Source organism: Drosophila tropicalis, unplaced genomic scaffold, assembly GCF_018151085.1.
Source record: "Drosophila tropicalis isolate 14030-0801.00 unplaced genomic scaffold, ASM1815108v1 contig_593, whole genome shotgun sequence".
NCBI classification, from domain to species: domain Eukaryota; kingdom Metazoa; phylum Arthropoda; class Insecta; order Diptera; family Drosophilidae; genus Drosophila; species Drosophila tropicalis.
Window position 1 is genome coordinate 21,528,038 of NW_027173070.1, and position 21,921 is coordinate 21,549,958.

General features: G+C 39.1%; 5 protein-coding genes across 8 annotated transcripts; 3 read left to right on the forward strand and 2 right to left on the reverse strand.

Annotated features, from left to right (window-relative positions):
- Positions 1-5,631: 5,631 nt before the first annotated feature.
- Positions 5,632-7,727, reverse strand: Elp4 (Elongator complex protein 4). The gene is made up of 4 exons (XM_068288566.1): positions 7,443-7,727; positions 6,533-7,362; positions 6,236-6,470; positions 5,632-6,182 (listed from the first exon to the last, which is right to left on the reverse strand). The coding sequence occupies exons 1-4, from the start codon at positions 7,591-7,593 to the stop codon at positions 6,073-6,075; spliced, it is 1,326 nt and encodes a 441-aa protein (XP_068144667.1). The 5' UTR covers positions 7,594-7,727; the 3' UTR covers positions 5,632-6,072.
- Positions 7,728-8,122: 395 nt separating this feature from the next.
- On the forward strand, positions 8,123-11,759 carry sax (saxophone). 4 transcript variants are annotated; one of them, XM_068288562.1, is made up of 8 exons: positions 8,123-8,223; positions 8,727-8,853; positions 8,964-8,999; positions 9,241-9,316; positions 9,378-10,045; positions 10,119-10,529; positions 10,591-10,816; positions 10,887-11,759. In XM_068288562.1, exons 1-8 carry the CDS (start codon positions 8,160-8,162, stop codon positions 11,034-11,036), a joined length of 1,758 nt encoding a protein of 585 aa, XP_068144663.1. In that variant the 5' UTR covers positions 8,123-8,159; the 3' UTR covers positions 11,037-11,759. The 4 variants fall into 4 exon arrangements, with proteins under 4 accessions (XP_068144663.1, XP_068144664.1, XP_068144666.1 ...); XM_068288565.1 differs by having other exon boundaries at positions 8,200-8,334; XM_068288564.1 differs by lacking the exon at positions 8,123-8,223 and adding an exon at positions 8,608-8,626.
- TTLL12 (Tubulin tyrosine ligase-like 12) lies at positions 11,750-13,726 on the reverse strand. Its single transcript, XM_068288561.1, is given in 2 exon segments — positions 11,750-12,375; positions 12,377-13,726. Coding segments are annotated over 2 exon segments (1,887 nt in total). The 5' UTR covers positions 13,676-13,726; the 3' UTR covers positions 11,750-11,787.
- Positions 13,727-14,248: 522 nt separating this feature from the next.
- puml (pummelig) lies at positions 14,249-16,254 on the forward strand. The gene is made up of 2 exons (XM_068290807.1): positions 14,249-14,695; positions 14,846-16,254. The coding sequence occupies exons 1-2, from the start codon at positions 14,585-14,587 to the stop codon at positions 16,115-16,117; spliced, it is 1,383 nt and encodes a 460-aa protein (XP_068146908.1). The 5' UTR covers positions 14,249-14,584; the 3' UTR covers positions 16,118-16,254.
- A 457-nt stretch (positions 16,255-16,711) lies between these two features.
- Cap-G (Chromosome associated protein G) lies at positions 16,712-21,684 on the forward strand. The gene is made up of 8 exons (XM_068290464.1): positions 16,712-17,150; positions 17,236-17,412; positions 17,475-18,292; positions 18,355-19,012; positions 19,085-19,978; positions 20,051-20,590; positions 20,662-20,772; positions 21,118-21,684. The coding sequence occupies exons 1-8, from the start codon at positions 16,836-16,838 to the stop codon at positions 21,577-21,579; spliced, it is 3,975 nt and encodes a 1,324-aa protein (XP_068146565.1). The 5' UTR covers positions 16,712-16,835; the 3' UTR covers positions 21,580-21,684.
- The last annotated feature ends 237 nt before the right edge of the window (positions 21,685-21,921 follow it).

A 21,921-nucleotide genomic window follows, 5' to 3' on the forward strand; every position in this document is an offset into this window, starting at 1 on the left:
GTTCTTCTTCTTGTTGTTTTTGTTTTCTCGATTTCAGAGTCGTGGGTGTGGATCGATTTAATTCAATTAGAATTTGAAACTTAATTGGTGATAATTACAAGTCTTATGAGACATGAGCAAACACAGAAAAGGCGGCAGCAAACAGATTAACTAATATTACATATTACTTAAGTTTCGGTACTAAGAGATAAGAGAAATGTTTATTCCAAAAACGATATTTCAATATGTAACGTATTTAACGAATATTTTGTAAGCGGCGCGCGTCGCTTCCAAGGCAACAACTACAACTGGGCTCCAAAACTGCGGAGCAGTGGCGGATGTGGCAAGAGAGTAATGAGCTAGTATAAGAGACATAGAGAGAGAGAAAGAGAGAGGAACTTTACAATTTCTCTCTTGCCATCTGCAACCAAATGGAACTGCGGTGGCAAACAATAGCCAAGAAGAGCAACAACAACCCGAATTGGGGCTGGACAGGCACAGAACGGGAGACAAGTTGGGAAAACTTGTTGAACTGGCTTATCTAGCTGAAGAGCCCACCAAAGGGAACGAGGTTAGCTGCAAGAAATGCATTCAATCAATCACAAGCAGTCGGAAAGGTGAGTTGGACAACTGGAGAAACTAAAAAAATGGTCCAGCTTCATTTTAAAATTACTTTAGTCCCTACTAAAAATTTCAAGAATTACAAGCCAATATTTTAATACATTGATTTCTGTTCAACAATTTAAAGGAATTTAGTTGTATAGATAAGATTTAGGTTGAAAATTGACACGGAGGAGTATCCTTTTGGGTCCTCCTTAAGTACAGTTTTAAAATTTAACATACAGAAGTCGTTTTTTAAACTGAATTCTAAACAGTTTTCAAACAAAACACATTATTTTGAATTTGATTTTATATTTTTATCAAAAAAGATTTATATGAACAATATTTATTTTCTTTTTTTTACTTAAAATTAAACATATTTGTTAAAAAATAAAACACAAATGGTAAACCTTTTTTGAAATCCATTCGTTTCTAATTCCTATTAATGTAAATGAATAAAAAAAATAAAGTATTAACTGTCCCTTCTAAAATCTTAAGATAAATTTGTTTTATTTTGACATCAGTGAATTAAAAAACTCAAAAAATGTATTACCATTCTTTTGAAACTTAATAAATTAAAGTAAACAAAAATTCATCAATGGTAAAATCTTTTATCACTATTAAAAATTGTATTTTTATAGAATCATAAAAGAATAAAATGCAGACAAATAGATACATAAGGTATCTATGAGCTAATTATGAAAATATAGATGTTTAAAGTAAGGGTATAGATAACTTCTAAGCAGACAAAAGGGTATAGGAGGTAGGATCAAAGGATCCTAAAAAGTAAAGCAGGGAAAGTGGCTACAATTTTAAACAATCATAATCTGCGCGCAAACTAAACATACATACTAAATTTGCTGACTTTAACTTTAGTAGTTTTCGACAAAATTAGTTTATTCTTATTTGCGGGGGCGAAAGCGGGCGTGGCATGAATTCGAAACAATCTCTTTAACTGTACATACTCCACAAGACTACATACTAAATTTGGTGGCTTTATCTCTTGTAGTCTTCGAGATCTAGGTGTTCATACAGACAGACAGAAAGACGCTGATCAAGAAAAGCTTCTTTCCTGACTTTTCCAAGAATTTGTTTTATTGTTAGTTCTGTCGGGACTAAACATCATTGTACCATTTTTTGATACTTGATAAACAGCAACAACAAATTTTAAATGTAACAAAAGATAGGGAGTAGGTAGAATTTTCAATTCATTACAAAGAAAAGTTAATGAAAGAGGGTAAGATGCGACGTAATAGATTAACCTGACTTGGTGGGCAAAATTTTCAAAAATTCCTATCTTTCTAAATTAACATTTTAAGTGTAATCTTATTCTAACTACTATTAGGAAAAAAAAACTACGAAATTTTTCCAAAAAATTTAGAGTAAAAGAAGACGAAAATTATGAAAAGAACTAACTCAATAAGAAAATTCGTGGCTAGGGTTCCTTTTGCTCCCGACAAAGATCCCTAATGACTATTTAAATAAGGAACAAGATTCGAAAAAGATTGGAATATGTTCCAAAATATATGAAAAAAACAGCTATAATGAACAAAAGCATACCTTCCAAGTCCCTAGGCAGAAAAGCGTATGCAAGTAGGCAGTAACCATCAAAATCATTCCATCAACTCCATAGTATTGTGGCAACCCTCGTTTACGTTTAGAGTCTACTTGGGGAGGCTTCATGGGGTCATTCATCGGGCGTTTCTCTCTCAAATGTTGATTTCTCTGTTTACATTCTAGTTTCCCTTTTCTCTGGCTCTCTATTTATCTCTCTCTTTGTTCTTCTGCATCCCCACCCACTCATTACCGTTGTATTCCACTTGGCCCTCGTTCGCTTCCGCTGCGCAATATTTCTCCACTCATACATATGTATGTAAGTAGTTAGAATCAGGCCTGGATGGATGGAGATGAATGCCATGCCAGCATAATTCACTCATTTCACTGCCTCTGACTTTTGGGGCCAAAGCTGTGGGCCACCTACTTATTGGCATCTCTTTTTGGGCGGGGGTGGCGATGGCACGAGCAATTAAAAAGCTTAAGAGGCCCGCAGACAATGTCTACGGCACAGATGGGCGACGGCGGCGGCGGCGGCAAAGATGCAAAGCGAAAGTGATGCAGTTCTAATAGTAAGTGAAAACGGAGACTTCTTATCAGCATTAGACGGATGGGCGTAAATAGTTGATGGAGTTTCGGGGTTAAAAGGTGTTCCCCTTTCCATGAAGAAGGGCCAATGAACTTGAACAGTTCGGCAAGCCAAAGAGAAGATGGGTAAGAAAGATCAAACTATACTGAAAATTCTTATTCTTTAACTTTTTCCAAAGTTCTTAATACTTGTACTTTTCATTGATTGAAAGTTTGTATACCCTTGCAAGTTTGTAACAGGCAGAAGGAAACTTTTCCGACCCCATAAAGTGTACATCTACCCATGTACGTACGTCTGTCCTTATGAGCACCGAAATCTCGAAACCTAAAAGAGCTTGAAGCACCTAATCTGGCTTGTAAACTCGCCACGCTCGGTTCCGCTACCTCTTTTTAGACATAAGTGTTTTTCTCAAGGACTATCCTAGCCACCGACTTCGAATTTGGTATGTATACTTGCCAATATTGGTTGCCTAACATTTTTTGTTGTAAGTTACGAGTCCCTGGTCACGAGTCTGGTCGGGCAGGGGCCCCAGTTACGAAGCTTTTGATCGGGCTGTGGCCTTACCATGATCTTTCGGATATACACGGAAGATGAGACACACGACTCTTCCTTTCACCGATATATCGGATATACACCGAAGATGAGACACACGACTCTTCCTTTCACCGAGGCCAAACTAAAACTAATACTCAAATATCATTCTTCCAGAGATCGGGGCCTTAAATATACATACCTCAAGAGGACTGATCAACGTCTATTGATCGTACTGTGGTAGATCTTGAGAGTAGTTCGCTCTTCCGGTGAAGTCAGCAGAAAGGGGTTGGTTGCAAAGGTACCTATATAGGAAATTGCTTATGTTATGTGATAGTTAGTTAGTATGGGGTCAACCGTTAAGTTGCTTACTCTAGGAATATGAAGTCAATGATGGAACAAGTGGGTAGTGTGGGTTGAGATGGGTCACAATGTACTTAAGGTTATGGGATGTGTGTGTTGTCAACGTGACTTCAAATGAGGGCGGGTATACTATATCCATTTACTTCTCGCAGTATCATAGTTGGTCGGGGTGCAGGGCACGCTTGTGCTAACTTGTATATGTAAAACATATTATGAAATTTGAATGAATTGTTAGTACAAAATGAAAAGATGTTCAATTCCGCAAAAATTGGGAAAAAGGTTGGGACCTAAGCACTTGGTCTTTCCCGATTTCTGTAGACGTTAAGACAGTTATTTTGAAGTTTGCATAGAGTTCGAATGTTCCAACGAGAATGTACTTCATATCCTTATAGCCTTTTAGAAACGTCCCAAATTGCCCTTGAAGAAGTAATGTTATCCACAATGGTCGACCGTTCCAAAGTTATTTTCATGTGATAAAAGAGATCTCTTTACGATCCAAAAACATAGAATACCATCTTCAGTGCTCTATCAAATCGATCAAACAAAGATGAACAAGTATTAAGCAGGTTTTTCTTATGTGTTGCTAGACCTTCTATTCTCTATCCGAATCATAATGGACACATCACGCCAAGCCGTTCTCTGGTAGAGCAATGTTATGGCCAACTACCAAAAGAAATCTTTCGTCTGTTGCAGAGCACAGAGTGGTTTGTATAACACCTAAATTTTAAGAGTTTTGAAGTGTTTTTGGGAAAAAGAACTTGTTGTTTCACAAGTATTTGATCGTTAAAATATGTACAACTATTATTTTGCTGTCCTCAACTGAAGTTGCATTAATTATTATTTTCAAATAATTGGAAAAAAAGGGGAATGCTAGCTGGTTTTTTTTTTTTATATTATTTCTGACAAAGGACAGTGAAACAAATTTGAACTCGTATCCCAATATTTATGACAATATCAATTTTATAATTATCAGATAAAAAGTTACAGTTATTTGTTATTGTTATTGAAAAAAGTCATGATTTCCCATTGTTCGTTTCAATGGGAGCTTTTTGATAGAATCGTCTAATCAGGCTTAATTCGATATTTAGAAATATATGGCATATTCCTGCTTTCTGCTTCCTTTTCTGCTCCAAAATAAATATGTAGATATATCGTCCTTTTGGCAATGGTATTATAAAAACTAAGTTAATTTAATTGTCCACACCAGCTGTTTATTGAGTTCATTTTGAATATATTGATGTATTTTTTGCAAATTGTATTTCAAGGTTCAAGGTCAGTCTTTATTTGTAATATAATTCCCGTGTTTAAATCATATTTGATCATGCAAAATAAAATAAGTAAACAAAGATAAAACAAATTACGAAAAACTCATTTGATTAATTGAGAGTCACTAGTTAGAGGACGAAACTTGAGTGAGACTATAAACCTTTGATCTTCATGGATATGGAAAAATCTTTTGAAACAATTTATACGATTAGCTTTCAGTCTTTTTAGTTAGTTTAGTTTGATGTTCTTAATTGACGTATACCAAATTCGTGTCATAAATATTTGGTTATTAATACTAACTTTAGATGACTCTTTCTTTTGGCAGCAATTAGACAAATTGTCTTTGATATAGAAAAGTCTTTTAACTTTGAAGTGTGCTTAACATTTAAATATGACAGTATTGTTTATTAAATGGATTGGTTTTTGTACGATCTGAACAGAATTGTTATTTTTCTGAAATTTAAATCTTTTACTTTTTCCAACAAGAAAATCTAAAGAAAACTTTGGTGATAAGTTTCAACAAAGACTTTTGCAGTTTTTCTGGATTTAAATCACATGAGATTTTATATCAACAAATATCGTATTAATACTAATTTAACTTCCTTTTTGAAAATTTGTTTACCTTTTGTTGACCCTGTCCGATTTAAGTCTATTCTAAGCTCCAACTAGTTACTCTCTTTTGCTCTTGAATCTCTGTTTTGCTTCACAAATAAATTGCCAAAATACCAAACAAACAAAAACAAAACAAATTGTGTAGAAATAAATTTAAATTTCAATGGCCTTTTCTTGAGTTTTTTCTTTTTTTGTGTATACAAGTAAATAGATGTAATAATTAAACTAAATAAATCCTTACAAAAATTTTGCTCACATGTTTTTGTTTTTTGGAAAAGATCATATGTATATCCGGGGATTTGATCTATGTGTTTTGTATATAACTAATAAATCTTGTAGAATCGGTTGTACTAATCATCATCATCATCTTCGTCGTCGTCGTCATCATCATCCGCATGCGCAATATAAATATGTATGTTAATTATAGTATTGACCACGCTTTCAGCTCACTTCAATTGCTACTTTAGAGGATATATATGTATTCAGAAACAAAAAAAAAATGGGGGCGGGGATGGGGGAAAGCAATGCATGCAAAAACTTAGGAAGATAATAAGAGGAATATCTATCAACTGTTGCAGTTAGAAATCCAAAGAAGCAGACGCCTGATTGGAATTTATGGGCAAGACATTGCCACCACCACCACATTTAGCTGTGGCCAAAATATCGTGTGAAGCCGACTCTTGCAGTTCTGTGAAGGTTTTCCATTAGTTTCTTATCCTTGAAAACAACATGTTTACTTACCTGGAGGCAGATGGAACTTTTCGATAACAAACTTCTTGCGGCGCAGCTTAAAGGCCAAATCTGTGGTCTCTGGCATGTGAACGGCCAATGTATTGAGAGCTGTCATCTTGTGCAAATGAAGCAGACCACTGTATTCCTTGAAAGCAGGATGGGTCTCCCGGTCCGAGCCGGCAAAGGATTCCAACTCAACGGAATAGTCAACCAATTGGCGTATCTTGGGCACCAAATTGGTATCCTAGAGGATAGGAAGGAGCAGGAGTTAATTCAGCTGTCACACAGAGTCCTCGAGTTACTCACATATTTGGCAACCAGATGCATGGGCATTGTGATAAAGCAAACTGAATTGCAGCTACGCACACTGGCCATCAAAATAGTTAGAAACTTGAGCAAATCCTCGCCAAAATTATCATCATACCACAGAGGAGAGCCTAAGGAGGTAAGACAGACGCGGCAAAGATTCTTTTTGGCTCCGGGATTAAAACTCTTATCGCGCAGTAATTGCTGGATATCCTGCAGCAGGCGACCATAGCGGGGATTGTGGAACATATTTGGATCGATGACCGACGATTGGGTATCAGTGGTAGTTGTTGTTGTGGTGGTATTAGTTGTATTAGTGTTGCTGGCAGTGCCCTCCGATTGTTCATTGTTATTCTCTCCATCCGCAAGAGCGTCCACAGTCTGGATGAATCCGTCCCAGATCTCTTGCATTTCCTTTGGTGCCTCATTAACCGATGTGGAAGAAGAACTTAAGTCTTCCTGGACACCGATTGTTTTGTAGCCATCCCACACTGTGGTGTTGGCATAGTACAATTTCTTCGGATCCATGTGTTCCATCAAATTGAAATGATGACCAATTTTGGTCGGTGCCTGCTCCGAATTCACTAGCGGCAAATCATTATAACGCCAGGCAATTCGTAGACCGTTCTTATCCAACGGCTCCGATTGGACTTCCTCTTGAAGCTGCTCCACTTCAATTTCCACATCCGTTAGTGGGCGTGGCAGTCGGCGTAACATCTCTGCCGGCAAATCATCCAGACTGCCTAGAAATATCTTTTGCTTGGAAAGAACGCCCTCGGCCAGAAAGTACTTGGCCAACACCTTGGCATGTGTGACAAAGCGGTCCTCCTCTGCAATCAGATGCTTTTAATTATCCAATCTGCCACGCCTTAAGGGGGCACTTCATGTCGAGCTGCCAAAGCAAACTTACCGCATAGAAATATCGAACCAATTGGCAATCCTCCACCTAATATCGTGTCCAGCGAAGGATTCCCACTTGACGTGATCACCTGTGCGGTGTGGGGACTAGTTCTGGTCCCTCGTATTGGCTTCTGAACGGTACGATTTCGGAAGCTCCTCATTGTCCACGTTCTTCGTTCTTTACTATTATATACGAAAAGTTGCAAAAAAAAAAATTATTCGCTAAATCGCTAAAATCTTGCTCCAACAACAAAATAGTGGTGGAAGAGCGAAGAACTATCGGAATGGATCGCTGACAAAAATACCGCCAAATGCAAATAATCAGCAAAAATTTATACCGCAAAAATTTATACCACAAAAATTCAAATAATTTCGAAAAATGAATCAAAAGCCTGGTTGACTACGGTGAAATAATATGAGAAACAAAAACTTCAAAATTGATTGACGATTATTACAAATGATTTAAAGTAATCACAATTTATAGCATTTTTTAGCGTGATTTATGACATTAATAACAATGGATTTCAAAATCTAAGGGAATTTTTTGAACAAAAACTATTACAAACCGTCTACGTAGAAGATATTAATTAAGATTGCGTTGCGTTGATTAAAAAAAACGGACTCTTGAAATTAGAATTGTTAATTATGTATACCCCATCGAAAACATCAAAAATGCGATAGTCTATCGATAGTGCTATCGAATGTTTTGCCATCACTTGGGCTCAGAATGGAGTCGTCGAACATTATATTATTTTTTCTATTGTGTTTTTTAATGAAAACAAATGTAAAAGGTGTGTGAAATAAGAAAAATTAATAAATAACTAATGCACCAACCTGTGTTCCAACAACATTGAACTTCATCAGGTGTCAATTGAAAGAACTGAAAAAAGTGTCTCTAAGCAGTTAGTAAATTGTGCATGTATTTGTGTTTGTAATAGTTTTTTGTGTGTTGTTTTCATCTGCTGCTGTTCTAATTGAATTATGTTGCGTATAAAGCGAAATAACTAAATAAATCTTCGTAGATCGATGGAAAATGTGAGAAAAGACAAGATTAAAATGCATCCTGTGGGTTATATAAACGCATATTGTCAGTTGTGTGGGCGTAAGAAGCATAAAAAGTGCATTTACTTACATCTGTGTATGTGTTAGTGTGAGAGAAAGACCGAGCCAACAAACACTCGCATATGTTTATGAGTAAGAAAGAGAGCAAGTCTCGTCTGTGTGTTTGTGTGTGTGTATACAGATTTTTGTATTTGTAGTGTGAGTAAATTTTTGGATTTTATTATTGTTGCAGCTGAGATCAGTGGACGACTTTTAGAAGAGAATCAAGATATAGCCGATATGGATATGGAGCTAAATGGAGCAGGAGCAGTCAAAGAATTTCCCGCTGTACCACAAAACTCAGTACAATTACATGCCAGGTGAGAAAGAAGAAATTCAAAATTCCATAACCTTAGCCCCCCTTATTCCTAACCATACCCCTCATCACTCCTCCAATTCACCACATGCTGCTAACTCCTACCACATGTAGGAGACACATTAAGAGCAAAAGACGCATGAAGAGAAGGTAACATTTATCACTTAATCCCGTTCTAAAAATTTTTGATTTCTATATAGTATATTGATAATTTTTCGTTTTTGATTTGTCTTAAATTCTTATTTTGCAAGTGGAAATAGTTCTAAAATATGTTGCTATTTATCTTAACAGATTAAATAGGGATTATTTGTATTAATCACAATTATTTATGTACATATATTAGTCATATTGACTGTCGAAGAACTATATGTGACTATTGTAATTTCCACAGATTTAAATGCTTTGCTTGCGAGGCACCTTGCCTGAATCCCTATGAACATGCCCACACCTGTCAGAATGCCATACAGGTAAGTCTTTCAATCTTGTTGAGAATTCTATCAAATTTATTGTCATGGATTCGTTTTGTAGTGCTGGAAGTCAACAACACGCGACGCTGAGGGACAGGTGACTGTTTCGCGGGGTTGTTCCACCTCACCGGATCACTTGCCGTTGATTTGTAGCCAAAATTCTCGAAGTAAACACAACTCGGCATCGCCAGCAAAACGGAATACGGCGAATTTCGTAAATGTCGAATGCTGCACGGGAGATTTTTGCAACAGCGGTGAATTTCCGCAATTGCCACCGTTTATGGGTAACGATGTGACCGTCATAACTGCCGATAGCAGTAATATGAGTAAAATGGCATTGGCCATTTTGGGTCCATTCTTGGTCATTACGTTAATGGGAGCTGTGGCCATATTTTTTATGCGTCGCAGTCATCGCAAACGTTTGGCTGCTTCCCGTATTAAACAAGATCCGGAATCCTATTTGGTTAACGATGAGCTGCTGCGTGCCACCAGTGCGGGAGATAGCACACTGAGGGAATATTTGCAACATTCCGTCACCTCGGGATCGGGCAGTGGTCTGCCGTTGTTAGTACAACGCACTTTGGCCAAACAGGTGACCCTTCTCGAGTGCATTGGTCGTGGCAAATATGGTGAAGTGTGGCGTGGTCATTGGCACGGCGAGAGCATAGCCGTTAAGATCTTTTTCAGTCGTGACGAAGAGTCCTGGAAGCGTGAGACGGAGATTTATAGGTAATGATTAAATAATTTTATTAATGAAGAAGCTGTCAGAACTTAACAAATGTTTCTTCTCGCCTTTCTGCAGCACTGTTCTGTTGCGGCATGAGAATATTTTGGGATTCATTGGCTCCGATATGACATCAAGGAATTCCTGTACCCAGCTCTGGCTAATGACTCACTACTATCCATTAGGCTCGCTTTTCGATCATTTAAATCGCAATCCCCTGAGCCACAATGATATGATTTGCATTTGTTTATCCATAGCCAATGGCTTAGTACATCTGCATACAGAAATCTTTGGTACTGAGGGCAAACCGGCAATGGCCCATCGTGATCTGAAGTCCAAGAATATATTGGTAACCTCTAATGGTACGTGTGTCATAGCCGATTTTGGGCTAGCTGTAACCCATTCCCATGTCACTGGACAATTGGATATGGGTAACAATCCCAAAGTGGGCACAAAACGCTATATGGCCCCCGAAGTGCTCGATGAGAGGTGAGAGTGTGAAGCTAATTCTAGCCAAGAATTTAACTTTTATTTTATATTTTCTTTGCAGCATTGATTTGGAATGCTTTGAGGCCTTGCGCCGCACAGATATCTATGCGTTTGGTTTGGTCCTCTGGGAGGTGTGCCGTCGCACAATTTCCTGCGGCATTGCCGAGGAATATAAAGTTCCCTTCTATGATGTGGTGCCGATGGATCCAAGTTTTGAGGATATGCGTAAAGTTGTTTGCATAGACAACTATAGACCCTCAATACCCAATCGCTGGAGCTCCGATTCGGTGTGTTTTAAAAAAGAAAGCGTTCTCTTTTATTTCGTTTGTCTATAATTTGCTTTTGGTTTTCTTTTAGCTCCTGGCTGGCATGTCCAAGTTAATGAAGGAATGCTGGCATCAGAATCCCAATGTTCGTTTGCCCGCCTTGCGCATTAAAAAGACTATACACAAATTAGCTGCCACGGATGAGAAAATACGTTTAGATTTCGACGAGGTCTGCGTTTAAAGTTAGATTTAGTGGCATTAGCTAACTAATTAGTTAGGGTTTAATTTAAGTCTTAATTTTTAGTGCATATGTATGTATAAAGTGAAGAACAACTAAGTCTAGATGACAATAGGCTATCACCACCAGGATTTATGTTTCATAAGTTTCATCCCACACATAATTACATTATTTTTGACTTTACTTCTGCAAATTTGAATTGCTGTTCGTTTTGGGCAAACAAATGGCCATCAAAGTATATATCAGAATAGATATATTGTCTCGACCTTGCCCTTAAGTGTTTCATTTGCAAAAATTTTGTTAAATTCAGAAATTGAACTCTTCTTTAATGCATTTCTAGAAGAAATATCTTTACTTTTGTTTTGGGTGATTTAATCTTGACTTTTGTGCCTTGAAAATTGCCTTATGTGTAAAATCGAAAAACAACAACAAATAACTTGACTTTTTTATATTATAAGGATTTATATGGTTTAAGTTAACACACATTGTCCCTCATTTTGTTTCTTCCATACATTATCATAAAAGTGCCATTCGCATTTTGCGAATTGTAGAATCACTCTTTGACATCCTCACTATTGGATCACTTTAAGCTATGACTAGAATTACTACATATAAATATTATATAAGACATCGATCGATCACATCTCCTACATTATTTACTCTTGTACAAAACAACAAAAAAAAAAAAAAAACCCAGAAATATACACACAAATTAATTAATAGGAAAACAAATGTGGTTTAATTATTATTTTTCTTAATTCAAAGATTTAAAAATCGTGTCGTTCTGTTGATTAAGGAAAAGTAATTTAAAAATATCATTAAAGAAATCAGGATAATAGTCGCAGGCTCGTTTACAATCGGGAGTCCAATTGATTTCCAATAGTTGAGGCTTCATTTGATCATCCTGCCACTTGAGCATTATGTCGGCGGCATAGAGAGCCCGCGATTGATTGCAAGGAGCCAGACCACAGGGCGGTGGCGCCTCGGTTGAACACTGTAATAGTTCGCGAAGCATTTGGCATATATCCTCCTCGATTTTGGACCAATCATGATCGGGATATTGTTGCTGCCAGAGCTCAAGGAACTCCTCACATTTCACATGATGCAATTCGGCCTCATCGGGGCGATAATTCATCACGGTATAATGCTTCTCATAGTCATCAAAGTGATCTAATGAGAACTCATGATTGGCAAAACGTAAGAAGAACTTGCGACAAACATATGCCTCCAGGGGATTGACCTTGGTCAACAGGATTACATAGCGTATATCAAATTTCACTTGCAGCTCTTGATCATTTCGCATGAATAGAACCGGATTTTCAATATATTTCTGGGCTATCTTTTGGCCCAGTGGCGGGCAGGCGAACAATTTGCTTTAAATTATTGGTTATATGTGTGTCCAGACCCCGGGCCAGATTCCATGGCTTGATTATCCAATGGTTATCCAATTGTTTGGCTGCCCTCGTTTGATAATAGGCCACGAATTGCCTTAACTCGGTCGTCAAATTGTATGTGGTGGGCAACCATGTGGGATATGTCTCCAAGCTATCCGGATTATGATGCTGTCTCTTGGCGGCCCGCCGTGCCATAATGCAAAGCAAATCTTTAATAGTAATGACATATTCAAAGGGAAATTGATTGATGAACTTGTGTGGCGTAAGTTCAGAGAGTTCCCTGAATGACTTATAGTGACGTGTCAGCCAGAGGACATCTGCTTCATCTTCCTGTTCCACTAAAATAAATTCTCCGGCTGTTAAATGCTCCTTCACAACTTCATACTCGGCATAGACCTTAAGCGGCAGTTGGTGTATGAAACTGGTTGCTGCATTTTCCAATGACGGATAAGTCTCCGGTATATGGCCACTGGTGAAATAATTTGCATCAGGCTCCACTTGCTTGAAGTCTTCTTCACTTAGATCAGCCTCCTGCCAGGGCAATAGAAGTGCCGACCTCTGTGGTGCATCCTTGGCAACATATTCCACAAAATCGCGGGTCACCTGATCACCCTGCTCACAATCTTTGATGGGAAACAATAGACTATATGTTGTCTGATTGTTTAAATACAGTAAAGGAACTATGCGAAAATTTGGCTCATCCGAATGCGTTACGGCTGATCCCACTTCATCCATGATATACCAAATGGGCAGTCGCTGCTCATCGGTCAAATTTTGACCAGCCGCGTCGGTGGTTCGTATGGAATAAGCATGACAATATTTCCACATACGTCTCATGATCTTCTCTACCCGATTTTCATGCTCCAAGTCTACACCAGTTATGGCAGATAGACGATCGGCTAGTCTCTCGTGCTCCTCTAGTTGTTGGCGTGCCTGATCCAATCGAAATGTCCAGGCATGATCTACCAAATAAATAGCCTGCGGGTCGGTGGCCTTTATGCCTTGTTCTCGTGCAACACCCAAAGCGAATACAGGATGCGGGCTATCATCGTTCTTAGTTGGATCCACTTCCTCGTCTTCTTCCTCGTCATAATCAATCAGCATCAGCTGCAACACCTCACCGGCATCAAAGTTATCCGTGGACAATTTTCGGTACAGCGCCGGCCAAAGGTGTACCGGAACTGCCGAGGATTCCAACTGGGCCTTGTGCAAAGCCACAAATTCATTGTATTTATTTATACCATCCATTTCTCCAAGAAGTCGCCGGCTCTGCCGCGTGCCGAAAAACAGTGCATAACCTCCTTATTTTGGCTAAAGCTAAAGCTAAAAATTTGGCAGGAATAAATTTATCCACAAATTTAGGATAAATTTTAAACTTTTTTTTTAAATAATAACAATAGATTTAAATATCCACAAAGAGATTACAACATACCAAAATACGGCCACAGTTTGATAGTTTTTTTTTTTTCAAATTTTGTAAACTATTTGCTAATATATTTGAGAAAGTCCTCACAACAATTTCTACGTTGGTCTTATGCTAGTAGTCGACGTAACGATAAATTTTTGAAAATTGTTTGTTAAATAACTACTTAATTTTCATTTAAGAATTTTATATCACGCTAATATGTGACAACTACAGTAGTAGTAAAACATTTGAAATTTTTAATTGGAAAAGGTATTTATTTGAAAACATTTTATTCTTTTTTAGCTTTCTTATTTTTGAAATGTAGCTAAAAAATGCTAAGTATGTGCTCAGTCCTAGCACAGCTGTGCGCCTCAGCTGTTGGTGTGACCCCTTTTTTGTTTTGGCATTTGTTTATTTGGTTTAGTGGGCTGTACGTGAAATAATTTCACCATTAGAATAAAAGATAACATGAAAAGCAAGACGGCAGCGGAACGCATAGAAATTAAAAATATTGAAAGTCATCACAACTAAACATAAATTCCAAAAAAAATTCATAAAAAGGGTGGCCAGTGTTAGTCATAGGCTAATAGTTTCATGTTTAACCAGGAGCAACAACATTTCCAACAACCAGAATACGCTCACCTCTCCGTTGCTCTCAGAATCTCAGTGATCTCTCAATTTGGTTCGTTGACAAATTTGTTTTTAGTTAAATTTGGTTCGGAAAAACAAAAAAAAATTGTACATTGAGAAAAATGAGCAGCACGCTGGCATTGTCCCAGCATAAAGATGAGGCAGCAGCTCCGCTGCCGACGCCGCCAACGCTGTCAGTTTCGGGTGGTTCAGTCACGGGAATGGATCTAGAGGTAACAAACTGCGCAGTTTTGTTTAGCTTTTCGTTCGGAGTGAAATGTATTAGGGGGGCATAGGGGGAATATCCATGTGTTAAACGTCTCAGAATCCCCAAAAAAAAAAAAAAATAGAAATTCTAATTTTATAAAAACTCTTTCCCCCAGGATCCTCGAAATAACGGTTTTTGGCTGTGGAAATGGTTGTGTAACTGGACATCCACCTCACCCATCATGCTAAGAAATGTGGAGAAGAAGATTTTGTCCTATCTGAAGTTACCGTATCGCGGTTTCTTTGTGGACATTGGGCCAGCTGTGGGTGAAGCGGACAAAGTATGGACCATTAGCATGAATACGGAATCACCGGAGGTTCCACTAGTGCTGCTCCATGGCCTCGGCGCCGGCATTGCGCTGTGGGTAATGAATCTGGATTCTTTTGCCAAGGAACGACCCGTCTATGCCATGGATATACTGGGTTTCGGTCGCAGTTCGCGTCCGTATTTTGCCAAAGAGGCATTAATTTGCGAAAAACAATTTGTAAAATCTGTGGAAGAGTGGCGCAAAGAAATGAATATCAATGACATGATATTGCTGGGCCATTCCATGGGCGGATTCATTGCATCCAGCTATGCGTTAAGCTATCCTGAGCGAGTGAAACATCTTATATTGGCTGATCCTTGGGGCTTTCCAGAGAAACCAACGGATTCTTCGAACGGAAAACAGATTCCCCTATGGGTGCGAGCCATAGCTAGGGTATTGACGCCCTTGAATCCATTGTGGGCTCTGCGTGCTGCTGGACCATTTGGCCAGTGGGTGGTGCAGAAAACTCGACCAGATATAATGCGTAAATTCCAGAATACCATCGAGGATGATATTAACCTGCTTCCCCAATATATCCATCAGTGTAATGCTCAGCCACCGAGCGGAGAGTCTGCATTCCACTCCATGATGCAATCATTTGGCTGGGCCAAAAATCCCATGATTCATCGCATCAAAGATGTGCGCGCCGATATACCAATTACCTTTATCTACGGCTCCCGTTCCTGGATTGACTCCTCGTCGGGTGAGGTAATCAAATCCCAAAGAGGCAGTCAAATGGTTGACTTAAAAATCGTTTCCGGTGCTGGCCATCATGTCTATGCGGATAAACCAGATGTCTTCAATCGCTATGTAAATGAGACATGTGATTTGTACAAGGTGAAGGATATTAAATCGAGTCCTGCAACGATACCGCTAGTCCTGCCACAGCATTTGATACGTGAAGCCACCGAATCTGATGAGGATGAGGTGGATCAGGAACCAAATCTAAATACAGCTGCCGAAGGCATCGAGATAGCAACCACCACGACCGAAACCAGCAGTACCAGCAGCAGGAGAGGATCAGCGGCTACGCCCCAGGCAGAAGCAGCTGATCTGGCCGCCAATGTCAAGCCGAAATGAGGAAGTCCGATTAGTAGTGTCTTTGAACTAGTATTAAATGGTTTTCTTATCTGTAATAGAATTATAATAAAAAAAAAAAACAAAAAGTTGTACGCAAACAGAAGCATAACAAATGAAATCAAAACAAAAACAACAAATTGAATCGAAGTTTGCGTGTGGGGTTCAAAGTCTAGTCTCTAACCCACATCCCCAGCACATGTCGTCACCCCTATCTGATGACCATTCATGCTAGTCATAGTCGCTCTATATATATGTATATATTTTTAGACCCACTGATATTCAGACTTAATTCAAATATACCGCCAATTGGCATAACTACTTTGCTCGCTGGCGCCATGTGCCATAATTATTTTCATGGTTAAAAATTAAATACCCAAAATAATTAAAAATCCAATAGAAACATTTAAATATATAATACTAAACAAATTAACAACTTAATTGTGTTAAAAGAAATGATTTTTGATGAAAATGATGTGAATAAAGTTAACAGAGGGTTAGCAGCGGCGTTCATCTTTTTAAATTTAACAGTCAGTACGAGTACTCAATGGTATCGAAACATCGATAAATGCAATAAGTGTTATCGCCCCATTTACCACCTCTAATGCCACTAAGAAAGCGACGCTACATTTTAAAAATTTCCAACTAAACAAATTTATGTGCTATTTGTAGTTGTAAGCTATTAAAAATAAGAATTTAAAGTGAATCGAAACTAAGTAAAATGGTCAAGAAGACGCGAGCGAGAGCGCAAAAGGCCAAGGCGGCCACAGAAGAAACTGAGGGGTCGCCAGAGGCAGCGGAGAAAGCGACCTCATCAAGAGCAGCAGCGGCCACCAACAAAAACAAAAGCAAAGCCAAGGCGACGAAGGGTTCATCAGGAACGGGAACAAAAGATGCTGCCAATCAAGGGGGCAAAGAGAATAAAGGTCAAACAGCTAGACGCGATGATCCAATGTATAAAATACTGGAGCGTGCCCAACAAACCGAGACCTACCACAATCGTTATCTCAAGGAACTGAAGCAACTGTACCAAGCGGTAGGTATGCGCGCCCTGCCGTAGGGGTGTGGGGTGAAGAGGAGTTGGTGTAGGCTCAGTTTACAAAATTCTCATATCTCTTTAGATGGACCACAACACATTTGTTTGCAAATTTATTGAAGCCATCAAGTCCATATTGGAGGCGGATGACACCAATGATCATGGCACCACAGCCATGTCCTTTTGTGCTAAATTTGTAGCGAATTTCGAATCCGAGCATACACATCCCATTTTGGCAGATACATTACATTGGTGTTTACATGTAAGTATATTAATATATATCTCTCGATCCTTTGTATCTCAATCTCAAAACTATTTCTCTAGACCATATCGGGATTGCCTCATGTGAGATATCGCATTTGCCTATTTGTCAATGTCATACTGAAGCAATTGGGTCCTCAAGCTGCTTTGGACGATTCACAATGTGATGAGATTTTAGTATATATGCTGGATCGGGTCAAGGATGTGTCTGCCAGTGTACGAAAACAGGCTGTGTTGGCGATGCAACGTCTCCAGATGCCCGATAAGCCCAATGATCCTGTTTTATGTGCCTATCAATTTCACTTGAGTGCCGATCCCTCGCCCATGGTGCGTCAATGCATTGTTACCTGCATGGGTAGAAATTATTTGACCATACCCCACATCCTGCAACGTCTGAGCGATGTCGACGACAAAGTGCGTCGTCATACCTATGTTAATCTGTGCAATTATCCTGTGCGTTCGTATAAAGTGGTCCAGCGATTGCAAATTCTGGAACACGGTCTAAATGATAGTTCGGAGAACATTAGGAAAACTGTTGCCAAATGCATGCTCAAGGCTTGGATGGAATCGTATCAACAGAATTTCATTGCCCTAACTGCGGCACTGAAATTGTATTCCGATGAGGAATCTCTTTGCCGTTTTCGTAATGTCTCCAAGCAAATGCTGCAGGAGATCTTTAAACAAAATGACACAGAGATGTTATTGAAGCAATTGCCTTTAAGTGAGGATTGTGAACTGCATCGTTGTGTACCGCATGAATCTTTGACTGTGGAATCCCTTTTATATTGGGAATGTTTGAGTGAATATTTACAGAAAACCAATGACGATGCAGCCGATCAATGTTTGCCCGAGCTGACAGTGTTTTGTGCCTATGTTGAAAAGTGAGTGCCAAGTCCAAAAGCAACTTAATCCATTTACTAATGAATCTATTTCTCTCCTCTAGGTTCTGTCAATTCCAAAAACCCGATATGGATAAGTTTGCTCAATTGGAATTTCAAAGTATGTTGTTATCCCTTGTCAACATGTTGCAAGCCTATGATTTGGGTGATGAAATTGGTCGAATTCATATGGGGGAATTGATCACTTTACTGCTGAAGGATTATCTTTTGGACCGCAAGATTATAGAGATTCTAGTGCGATGTATGGAGCAGTTAATTACAGATCTCAATGCTCGCATGCAATATTTTTTGGACATTATCTATGAAATGTGTGAACTAAATGCAAAACATAATGAATTGGTACACGATCGAAGTTTAATCAATAAGTTGCTGGCCGACTTGGATGATCCCGCGCTGGAGACAAAAATCTCCAGTCTAAAGGTCAGAATACTGGATCTGGAGGAGCAAGAGGAAAACTATTGGCGGCAAAAGGAATACATTAGAGTACAAGCCGCCAATGATGAAAAGAATGCAGTGACCGAAGAATATACCGAATTGATACGTCCGTTGCTTGAGAAGCACGGCAATGATTTGGGTATTATGCCGCAACGTCCCAAACTGTCTAAACAGGAACGTGTACTCAAAGGATTATATATAACCTTCTATATGGTTGCTTCACAGCATGTTCAAAAACTTACACCCAGCATCTGTAAACTATATAAGGTAAAGAAAGAGAGAAACGGAATTGGTTTACAAAAATATGCGTTGATTTAAATGATTTTCATCAACTTGCAGGACTTTATTTGCCGACATTTGGCCTCCACCGAGGAGGATATCTTTGAGGTGGCCATTAAATGTGGTTCCACTTTCAGTATACTCTATGAACCTTATGCTAAGGAAGTATTCGAATTGCTTGTCGATCAATTCTGTAAAAATAATAATGTTCGCCTATGCGAAACATCGGCCCTTTGCATACTCGAGTTGATCGATCATCATGGATTGAACTATTTCATAGATCTCAAGCCAGCTGGCAGTAGAGATGCTAGCGAAGTTAGCCTATCCAAATCGAAACGTCGACGTCTTTATACCATGGTGGAGCCCTACGATTTAGAGGACGAACGCAATCAATCGCAGACGCAAGAACAAAATTCCGATATAATTGGCATGATGGCACATTTTATGGAACGTGTGGAGGATAAGGGCATTGGTCTTGTATTGGTGCGTGGTCTGTGTCGTCTTGTGTTACGTGGACATTTGGATGATCGTCCCGATGTTATTGAGAAACTGGTTAAACGTTTCTTCAATCCCAATACGGAGCCGATTATAAATCAGGCACTTGGCATGTTTCTGGAACAAATGGTTGAACAGAAATTGGCCCATTTGTTGGAACCTTGCCTACTGCCCTGCGTTTGGACCATGATGGACAGTGATCTGCCCGTGCAGGAGGGTCAGCCAACGCATGTTGTTAAATTCTTTATAGGACTAACCACCCAAGAACGCAGCACACCGCAAAATCATTTGCATAATAAAATTGCAATAAGTTTCCTCGAGTATATACACAATTATTATACAGATCGTAAGGATATGTGCCGACTATTGGCTAAGGAGTTGATCAATTTGCAATTGAATGTACAACAGAGTCAACAGCTGAAGACCAAAATGCTGGAAATGTCTGATGAGTTGATCAAGGTGAGAAAGGGAAAAAGAAAAAGTAATTGATTCGGATTCACATGTATTTTTTTTTTTTTTGTGTCTTCACAGAGTCAATTGGAACCACGCATGATACAGAATATAATCAACTTTAAGGATATGGTCAATGGTCGCTTTAATCCACCACCTGCCGTCTCTCAGCGAGAAGGTCAAGAAAGCGGAGGCGAGGAACAGGATGAGGATTGTGAAACGGCCACTGTGGTCACTGTTAGCACGGAACAAGCGGCAGAGACTCCGCTGGAGACAATTAGTGAAAGAGATGAAGTAATTCCTCCTTCAGTAGGGGAGAAAACTACACCAACTCTTCCAGAACCACAAATAGCTTCAGCTTCCATTGTTGGTGTGCCATCCCTGCGTCGTTCCATGCTTAATATTGTCAGTCAAGTGGATGATGATTTGGAAGCGGACACGACAGCGGAACCAGTATTTGAAATAAGCAAAAAGAATATAAATCGTCCTCAGACTAAAAAGCGTCTCGAACAAGCCATGGCCAGGGCATCTAAGACACCGGAAAAGCAAATAGTCGAAGTCCACTCCGAGCAGACAGTAATAGAAGCCTCTTCCCCCTCACCAAGTCATATTAGGACACCGGTAAGGAATTGCTATTTCTTTTTATCCCTATTACTCTTTATTAAAGTGAGTCATTTCAAATTGTTTTGCAGGCGCCGCTGTTGGATTCACCAGCTGTTATTCCAGCCACACCCTCGCCCATTGCAGCCGAATCAGGACCAGATGTCAGTCGACGATTGCGCTCATTGCGCAGCGGAGCCAAAGTGAGTACCCGACGAATGCGCATGCAGCTCTAGGCCACAGCACTACACTCACAGGCTCCTCTCACTCTATTCTTACTTTCCACTTTAGTTATTAGTGTAAATTCTTGAAACGAGAATTGTTTTATACCTAAATTTAAGTCAAACACTGACAACACACAAAAAACCACATAATGTTGCAATTCAATTCGACGAAGAAAATCCAAAGCCAAAACAAACACAGCAGTTGTTTCCTTTCACCAGTTAGTTAGATCCTTACCCCTAACCCTATTTTAATTTATTTTAAAGTTCGTTAAAGTCTGAGTTACTTAATTTTTTTTGTTTGTTTGATTTTTCTTTAAAATTTAGACAAGGGTTCTTCACATGGATCGTCCGACGCCCGTGCGTAATGGTCGTAAACGAATACTGAGACGTTCACCTTCAGCTAAGAGTTCATCCGCCGTGAATCATTCGGTTTCGCCCTTGCCCAAGCAAATCCGACGAGATGTGAATACACCAACGATTAGAAAAAGTCAAGAGCCCATCACGTTGACAGCTAGTACAAATAGTCCCACTGGCAGCAGCTCGTCAGCAAAAGAGAATACGAATCCTCCTCCGCCACAGCGGACAATAAAAATGACCCTGCCGCAATCACAACCACGGCCAACAACAAGGAGTACGGCCATCAGTCTAACGCCTGGGGTAACCACAAGAAATTCAGCTCGATCGCAATCGAATCGAAAGCGTTTGTCCTTGGATATGAATATGAGCAGTGGCCATCTGAGGGTATCCACACCCAAAAGATTACAACAGGACAAACGGAAAAACTAACTATACCCCTTACATTACATAGATATAGAATATATAGCTTTTGTTGTTCATCTCTGTAAAAATTGTGTTAAATTTTAGAAATATATATATATGTGTAAAATCCGATTACAATAACTTTAGTTTATTTCGTAAAGGGGATAAAAATGAAAGGATTCGTCTCTTTGATTCAAACAGAAATATAATGTGGTAGCCATTTTATATTTCAAATGCCCGCCCAATTTCTAAAAGCCATTTCCATTTTCTGAAAACAAAACCAACACAATAAAATGAGTTTTCGAATAAATATAATCCAATACGATGAAATTTTATATGTAAAATGTTGCCCCCAAGAAAGTATACAAA